The 9090-nt window shown below is 41.9% G+C and overlaps 1 protein-coding gene across 1 annotated transcript; it reads left to right on the top strand.

The window, feature by feature from the left end:
- The first annotated feature begins 2764 nt into the window (after positions 1 to 2764).
- LOC109473236 lies at positions 2765 to 7105 on the top strand. Its single transcript, XM_019773113.1, has 7 exons — positions 2765 to 3046; positions 3465 to 3665; positions 3767 to 3976; positions 4593 to 4695; positions 4965 to 5143; positions 5876 to 6076; positions 6787 to 7105. The coding sequence occupies exons 1-7, from the start codon at positions 2972 to 2974 to the stop codon at positions 6799 to 6801; spliced, it is 984 nt and encodes a 327-aa protein (XP_019628672.1). The 5' UTR covers positions 2765 to 2971; the 3' UTR covers positions 6802 to 7105.
- The last annotated feature ends 1985 nt before the right edge of the window (positions 7106 to 9090 follow it).

Genomic DNA, 9090 nt, shown 5'->3' with positions numbered 1-9090 from the left:
ATACATAACACAGAGACGTAACTAGGCATAATATGATTAACATGTGATCGTCATCAACATGTGATTTTTCAATTCAATAGTACCCTTTATCGTAGCCAGCCACTTTAATTCAACCATTGAACGTTCAGCATTGTCGCAAAATTATCCGTAAAGCACAATTGGTTACTTTAATTCCTTGTAGCACGTTGTTATCCTGAATTCGTCGTCAATCGTTCTTGAAAAATTGTATGACGTAGTTGATCACCAGATTGCCCACAATTTCTAGTTACAGAGTCTGCAGACTGCAGTTTTGTCAGACACCCCATGGATGCAAAAGAAATCAGGTATTTCCAAAGCCTTTACACAAGAACAAGTAAATCAACCAATGAGCGTTGCTAGGCTTCCTGAATACCATCAAATATTGTTAAACCTCCTAAATTCACTGTTTAAGAGCATTGCCAGCATGCCTCCATGCAGACCCTCATTATAAGGCATTTTACCTTTCTTATTATTTGGTATAAAAGTAAGTGTAACAGTTTACCTTAAATTCTGGTAGCCAAGCTGCATTAGGAAAGGGACAAAGGGTAATAATTGTTTACTCTATATTCAAGATACATTGTACTTTAAGAACAGTGAATGCTCAAAAGATCCATACGGCTGTGTTGAAAAGTTGATCATGAAAAACATTGAAGACAAACAAAAAGACAAGATACAACTGATCACTTTTGAAGCTAAATTTTCCCACGGATATGCCACCTTTGTACAAGGGAAAGTTTAGTTCTTGCAAAATGCCCATCAACATTATCACGAATCACATTCAACTCTCCTATCATGAAAGAATCCAACCTTTTCATCCTGAATAGGAATACAAATTTCACCAAAAAACTATGTAATGTACTAATTCATGAGATCAACACATACATGTATTGCCATTTAGGCTTACTAATATTTCCCGGGAAAAGTTATCACTGTTTATGCATATATCTATGTTCTCTACAACACCAGGTAGGACGAAGATAGCAGCATAAACTGATAGGAAATGAATGTTACTGAACATGAAGTAAAATTGAGTGTTTCTTGTTGGAATGTAGATATATGACATGACATGTTAGCTGATCAATGTAAGCCGATTAACACCAACCCTGTGTAACATCCAGGATTACTAATAAAGCCGCAGCTTTCACTAAAAATCTACTCGTCCTCAGAAGTCTTCTTGGCTCCTACCGACAGATAGGGAAATAAATATTCAACATATGGAATTGTACTAGTATTCCATGTGATGATGTAAAAACAATCCTGAGGGCAAAAGGATTGACTATAGATCTTTTTTTTTTTTCATTTTTGAGATAGATATGTCCTTATTATATGTAGTTATTCATTCTGAATTTGTAGCTTAGGCTACTGTATATACCTGAGTTACCTGCCTGGTTATAAAAATAGCTTATGTTCACTGTTCATAGTCATGAATATTGTATCTGGATGTTTTGCACCTAGCTACAGCAGTTTTGCACAATGTGTTCAAACCCCTGCAATAGCCAGCATATTTTAATACCTAGCAAAGACGTAGGCATTCAATATCAAAGATAATGCATGTGCTACATGTATATACGAAGTACAACGTATAAACTATCATTAGGTGCTGCACAATATAAAGCTGACGCAATGTACAGTGTGGAAACAATAACGTCTGGATTCCTACGGTGGCGGGTTGTTTGCACAGTGCCAATGACGCACGGGAACTCGTGTGACCTCTGTGTGTTTATCAACATTATAAACCAGTCAAACTGTTTATCTTACACTTACAACATGCCGTGCTCCTTTTGCATGTAGCCTGGACTGTTCTTAGGCTACGGAACACAGGCCAGTCCCACGTTAGCCTGGATGCCAGGCTGTTTTCATAGCCAAATTGCAATACACAGGCCAGCCCCGAGTTAGAAAGTCTAGTTGAGGAGTCTGTGGCAAAATTTCCTTGAGGACATGTTGGCCCTGGCGCCGAGGAGCTAGAATGTAGACTGTCTCTGGCAACAGTCTAGCGCCCAGGCTAGTTTGTACGTTCCTTGGAATCACCAACCATAACGGAAAGAGTTAAGAACTGATAGCTTACTAGGTCTTTGAATATTTACTGTAGAAGGCTACAAACAGGCTGAGACTGATTAGCGCAAACAACACGGTTTGCTGTGAACGTTATGAAACGTAATCAACCACGGGACTGTATAACGGCCTTATAACACAGATTACGTGAAACTTAAACTGACAGACATTTCGTGTTGACGTTCAGGACATGTTAATGAGAAGGGATGTTTATTGACTAGATTGTCGTAATGCTAAGAACAACATTGTGTTTACTGGCAATAAACATTCAGTGAGAGGCAAACATACGTCAGTGGTTTGTTTGTCCACGTAAACGTGAGATTCCTATCGTGAGCAAGCAAACAATAAAACATAAAGGTCAATCGCAGGAACTCTTTAATTACAGTGAGGGGTTTACAGTCGCTACCAACTGACCCGGCCGATGGGTCTAGACCTTTTCGGCCGAGTTAGAGCGTCGGAGTTTGAATCTGGTGCTCGGGAGGTCGTGAGTTCGAACCCTGCCCGGGACCAGGAGGGTTTTTATCTGTTTCTACTACTCGCCTCCTGTGTCTTACAACTCCTTCTGTGCCTGCTCTGTGCGGACCGGAAGTGGACTGATGTCCCGAACAGCAGAGGAAGTTTTGTCGATAGTAATCTTTATTGTCTGACTTCCGTTACGTCCGCTGTGGTAGTCTGACGTCTTGTACGTCATTCTTCTCCATTCAACATGCAAGAAGGACGCTTCTGACGCGAAGAATCTGTCAAGAAAACGACCAAAACAACAGGAAGTCTTGGGTATAAATGATGAAGCCGGCAAGTCAGGGGCATACTGACTCCAACAGGACAGACGACAGAGACAGAAGACCATCAGGAGGGAGAGGACTTACTGACGCTCATCAAGACATCACTGCCGCAGCTCACCATGGTGTCCTTCAGGGGAGCTCTTTTCTTTTTCATCGTCGGCTTTGCCGTGTCTACCCCGATCTCCAAACGGCAGGTATGGTATAAAATTTCTCCTCAGAAATTTATTGTTGGCTTGTGCCACACTTTGAAGTCTTCAAATTCTCTTGTTTACAAGTGTGTGATACTAATACTTGTATTTTGCTTTTAGTATCTGCCACCAATATGTCGTTCATTGGGTAAATTTGTCACTGTAGATTTATGTCTGCCAGTAACATTTGTCGCTGAAAATTATGATCTGCCGACAACATTCGATCAATATTCATTTGTATGAATTTAACGCCATCAGTGATGTTGCCATACCTTCCCCCCCCCCCAAAAAAAAAAAACATATCACACTGTGACTGCAAAAGAGTTTTGATTATATTTACCTTACGAATACTACTGGGAAGGAGCGAAGCCGAGAAGGCCAATGTTTTACTTTTTCAGTTGTGACTAACATTCTCATCTTCTAGGCTGAACAAAGTACGGAAGAGGCGTTCAGCTGTGAGGGCAGGTCTCCAGGCATGTACAGTGATCCTAAGAACTGCTCCATGTACTACGAGTGTGTGCTGGGCCATCCCGTGTACCACCGCGCATGTGCGCCTGGAGGACCTGTGTTCGACGAACAAGACCAGATGTGTGACTGGCCCGAGAACGTGGCGCCGCCTTGCGGGGTGAGAAAGTATTGCAAGTTTTCTCGCATTCGAAATTTACTTCAAAACGTTACATACATGTTGAGAATGTGTTTAAGAACTGCGTTTGTTTGCATAACCAGACCCAGAGGATGGTTACGGAGGCGCCCGAGCCCTTCACGTGTGAGGACAGGGCCCCCGGTCTGTACGCAGACCTGCTGAACTGCAGTATGTACTGGGAGTGTGTGGTCGGACATTCCGCCTACAACCGGCCCTGTGCGCCTGACGGACTCGTCTTCAACAGTCTGCTGGGGGTGTGCGACTGGCCCTACAACGTCGTCGGTACATGCGGGGTAAGCCTGTCTGATATAAACGGTCGCTTGGCCTTAGTCTTAGTTGATCATGTTCATCATAATTAACGTATTCATGGATAATAAAAAAAGTACTAAACAAGTAGTAGTAGTAGCAGCAGTAGTAGTAATAGTAGTAGTAGTACATGTAGTAACAGTAGTAGTAGTGTTAGTAGTAGTAGTAGGAGTAGTAGTAGTAGTCGTAGCAACAGCAGCAGTAGTAGTAGTAGTAGTAGCAGCAGCAGCAGCAGTAGTAGTGGTAGCAGTAGCAGTAGTAGTAGTAGCAGCAGCAGCAGCAGTAGTAGTAGTTGTAGTGGTAGCAGTAGCAGTAGTAGTAGTAGTAGTAGTAGTAGTAGTTGTAGTAGTAGTAGTAGTAGTAGTAGTAGTAGTAGTAGTAGCAGTAGAAGTAGCAGTAGTAGTAGTAGTAGCAGTAGTACTAGCAGTACTACTAATAGTAGCAGTAGTAGTAGCACGTGCTGTAGATTGCTGTTGTTTATTATGAGAGGAGGAAGTATAGGTACATGTAGCAACTTACTATTTACTGAGATGGACACTACGGTTACTATATGGCCTACAAGTGCAAAGCTGACCGTGCGGCGTTTTGTATCGTTCCTGACAGACCAAAGCTGAATCCCGCGATACGGACGACGCCATGGCAGGCTCTGGAAACGAGACGGACGATGCAGGCTCTGGGGACGAGAATACCGAAGAAACCGTTGAAGGTGAGCTTATGAATAATAAGTTGTTCTTTTATTAATACAAATGTCAAATGATAACGGAAAATGGATTCTTAACTTTCAAGCAGCACAAGGTTAATAACGTTCTTTTTGTGAGTGAGTGAGTGAGTGAGTGAGTGAGTGAGTGAGTGAGTGAGTGAGTGAGTGAGTGAGTGAGTGAGTGAGTGAGTGAGTGAGTGAGTGATAAATATATCTCAACATTGATAGCGTGGTCTACCTGTTGAAATTTTACTGATGCGCGCTGTTGTTACCAGTTTTCAGTTGTGATGGGAGAGCTGAGGGCCTGTACTCGGACCCTAGCGACTGCTCCATGTACTACCACTGTGCCGCGGGCCACCCTCCCTACCGCCGCCCATGCGCCCCGGGAGGGACCGTCTTTGACGAGCAAGACCAGATCTGTGATTGGCCCGAGAACGTAGCGCCACCTTGCGGGGTAAGTTGCGCTGCAGTCACAATATCCCATTATGATCTATTTTTGTCATTCTAAACCTTTGGTGGTACCAGCCAGTTACTAGTACATGTATATAGAAATATAATTTATTATTTGTGACGTTGTGTGGCGCAATGGTTAGGGTACCTGACGTTGTACCCTTGAGAAAGGCACTTTCCACACGACTTTCTTCACTTCACTCAGGTGAAAATAACTACCCAGCTTCGGTTCAGGACGTCCCTTGTAATATCAACAGTAACCATCCTCTGTAGTCTGTGATGGTACCTTCAATTATTCAATATTCTGTATATATTTTCTTATGAATTATACTGATTTTGTACTACAAACCAAAATTAGTATGTTATTCTGGTCAAACTATATTTGTTTTCATCATTTCCTAAGATAGTAAAGGTAGCCTTTTTCAGACCGCAGGGGCACTGCATTGTTACCGCTGTATCTAGGGCAAGGTATTGGAAAGCAAAGCCCATCCCTCTACTTCCACGGACTATTTCCTCTCCAACTGAAGTCAGGTACACATTTTACACCTGGGTGGAGTGAGAAAAGTCGTGTAAAGTGCATTTCTCAAGGGTACCGGTACAAGATCGGTGACATGGCAGGGTTCGAACCGAGGACCTCTAGGCTCTGGGCCTTGACCTCACCAACATGATGAAATGCATGATTATTAAATTAGAAGTAGCGAGAAAACGATACTTACCAATGAACCTTATGTCACAGACAGAGACGATGCCTCCACCCTTCACGTGTGCGGACAAGGCCCCGGGCAGCTACACCGACCCGCAGAACTGTGCAAAGTTCTACCAGTGCGTGTCCGGTCACGCCGAGCCGAGCCACCGAGACTGTCCCGCGGGAGGACTCGTCTTTGACGCCGAGCTGATGATCTGTAACTGGCCGGCGGCCGTCCTGGCTCCATGTGGGGTAGGTTTGGGTTTTCATTTCCTTGTTTGACTGTTTGTTTCACCAACAGAGATTTGCATAACCGGTAAACCCCTCCAAGGAAGGAACCCTTTTGCTATTCTTTTTAATGAGTGCGATGGGATCTTTAATGTGCTCGAGGTGTGGCTCTCCTCAAACACATACAGGACCTTCGGCTTTACGTCCCGTCCGAAAAGACCTCCCTAACCGAAGCTAGATACTCTCATTTTCACCTGAGTTGAGTGAGGAAATAGGTAAAGTGCCTTTCCCAAAGACACTAGTGGGGTCTGCCGGGATTCGAACCCAGAACCTTCGTATTCTGAGTCAACCCAAATCACAAAACCACATTACCATCTTAAGCTTCGGGACATTTCTTGACTTTTTTCTTCAAAATTATTTGAAACATTGATGCACATATGTCTTAGTTAAGTTTTTTTTTCACCTGAGAAATACATTTTTATAAGTTTGCTAACTAAACGCAGCATTTATAGTGATCGCAAAATAACACTACACTGTGGCACGGGTCTTGGAACTCGTTCCTGACAGTATCAAGATATGCTATCTGCTCTTCACATCCTGATATTAAATATTTTTGTTGTAATTTCATTATCAATTCAGGTGGCTCCTTGACGACTTTTCATTGATCATTACTTGGTGTCAGAAATTGTTAAATGAAATATGTACTAATCATATATATGTATTCCTTCTTTCAGTACAAAACTGAGTAGATGCTAGGAAGACACCAAGAAGAACCAGAAGCCCTCAGCTTCCTGTATGTCTTGTAGCCTGAAGATCTCGTCGTTGTTTCTTGAGGTTTTATCGAACAATGCAAATATAGCGCAAATATAGCGTTAACAGAGCTTTTATCCTGTTTCCTAGCAGTAACGTTATAAATGGCCGCTGGTCGGTCTGAATGTTTTGGACGTCTTCGCTTTGTACTGTTTGTAAGTTACGGCGTTTAGTTGAGAATTTGCTTCATTTGTAAAATTTTACACTATATATTTGCAATAAAGAGTTAACAATTGTATCATATTGTGTTGCGACTGTCTGTGGAAAGTTACTTAATTCGGATAGAAGTAACTACTAGTATCAAAGTAACTGCATATAATAACCTTAAACTTCCTTGTTTAAAATATGAGGTTCAACATCAAACCTCAGGACAATCAATCAAACAATCAGACAAAATGAGACACAAAATGATGATTCTCCAGAAATTGGGACTTCAGGTCAATTGGTAATATCTATAAAACCAGCAAATATAATTACCACTGGCTATTTCTCTTGTGGCTCGAGCATGGTATCAATTTTACCCAGTTTTTAAATTTGCAAAGATTTATATATGCTACAGCAAATTACTAAAGATTTATGGCATATCATGTGAATTTCTGCAGAACACAAATAATTTTTTTCAGTTTCTTTTACACCTCAAATCTATAAAAACAAGTAAAAATCAACAGTATTTACCCATAATGCATCTAAAGCCTAAAAGTCACACTTCGCTGTATTGCTCTCACCTTGCTTCCTTGTTAATTTTGGAAAAACCGATGCCACAGGCCGCAGTCTTTCTGTCACTGTTTTTCGTGGAGTTGGCGTACACAGTGGAAGCAGAGTAGAAGAATTTAGTGTTTAGAATACAGGTGGTTGTTTCATGGAATTTTTTTTTCGTTCGGGTTAAGCCATTTCTTGTGGTATCGAAAATCCTTTGTTCATTCCCATTCTTGAATACTGCAGCACGGCTGCCATTTCTTCATTTTTGTGCCACTATTTGTGACAGATACTTACTACTAGTAGGCAGGCAGCGCTTTTTAGCCGCTGTCACAGAAATGCATGTAGTATCGCTGATGATTAATAGGTGGCGCTTTTGATACATGTAGAAATGTACCTTCTCAACTTCAGAAGTCTGCCAACATTACATGTAAATGACGGGTATGTTTTTCTATCCTGCCTGAACTTGTACAAACAAATTAATACGGATAAGAAATTGATAGAGGAATTCGTTTTATTTCATTGACAATCATTGTTTATCTTAATTAAGAAAGGCAATACTATCATGAATTCAATCTTTTTACACTAAGGCCACAGCAAGTAATTTTTATGGATGACATCCACACGCGCATTGATTTTCGCCTGATTTTGGAAAAAAAACAAGAAATTTTGTTGCCCTTTGACGGTGGTCAACATGCTGACTTACTTACTTACTTAGTTCGAGCTCCCGCTCGAACCAATCCTGAGAGTTGTCTCCAAAGCACTTTGTCCTCCATGGCCTTCTTTATCTCCCTGGTGTCCTGTAAGTTGGTGTCTTTGCGCAGATTATCCACGAATGTTACTCTGGGTCTCCCTCTGCTCCGTTTTCCTTTTAACGGTTCCCACAGAACGAGACTTGATGCCAGGATGTCCGGGTGTCTAATGCAGTGACCGGCGATTTTCATCCTGCGTTCTCGAATTTTGTCTGTGACAGCAGGTAGATCCTGGTACAACTGTTGGTTTGTAAGTTTGAGTTGCCATGCACATTCGTAACATTCGGGTATAACAGCCGTTCAGCCTTTTTTCGAGTGATTTGGTCAGGGACCACGTTTCGGATCCATATAAGAGAATGGACTCAACTGTGGCAATAAACAGCCTTTGTTTGGTTTTACGTGGTAGATTAGACTTCCAAATCTTGCTTAGCTTATGACAGCTTTTCCACGCTAATGCTTTTCTGACCTCAAAATCTGTTTCTGCGTCTTTCATCCAGGATCCAAGATATTTAAAGTTCTTAACTACTTCGACAGTGTCGCCACTTTTAGTTTTAATAATGACTGGATCTTTCTGATTAAACGCCATAAGTTTTGTTTTGCCGGCGTTTAGCTGGAGCCCGACTTTAGCAGCTTCGTTTTCCATACGGCATAGGAGTTCTTGTGCCTGTGCTATTTTCTCTGCTAAAAGTGCTATGTCATCTGCGAAGTCGAAATCGCTTATGACGACTGGTGGGTGACGCCTACTTTTTCGTCTTTCTAGCTCAAAGCCCAGTTCATATT

Source organism: Branchiostoma belcheri, unplaced genomic scaffold (assembly GCF_001625305.1).
Source record: "Branchiostoma belcheri isolate BF01 breed outbred unplaced genomic scaffold, Haploidv18h27 scaffold296, whole genome shotgun sequence".
Lineage (NCBI taxonomy): Eukaryota > Metazoa > Chordata > Leptocardii > Amphioxiformes > Branchiostomatidae > Branchiostoma > Branchiostoma belcheri.
Note: the sequence above shows the minus strand (reverse complement) of the source record. Positions and strands in the feature narration are given on the sequence as shown.

What these genes read in the sequence shown, in the direction of transcription:
- LOC109473236 (XM_019773113.1), top strand. Translation starts at nt 2,972, where the DNA reads ATGGTGTCCTTCAGGGGAGCTCTTTTCTTTTTCATCGTCGGCTTTGCC. An exon ending in TACCGAAGAAACCGTTGAAG is followed by an intron (nt 4,696 to 4,964) that starts GTGAGCTTATGA and finishes TGTTGTTACCAG; the next exon opens with TTTTCAGTTGTGATGGGAGA. An exon ending in ACGTAGCGCCACCTTGCGGG is followed by an intron (nt 5,144 to 5,875) that starts GTAAGTTGCGCT and finishes CTTATGTCACAG; the next exon opens with ACAGAGACGATGCCTCCACC.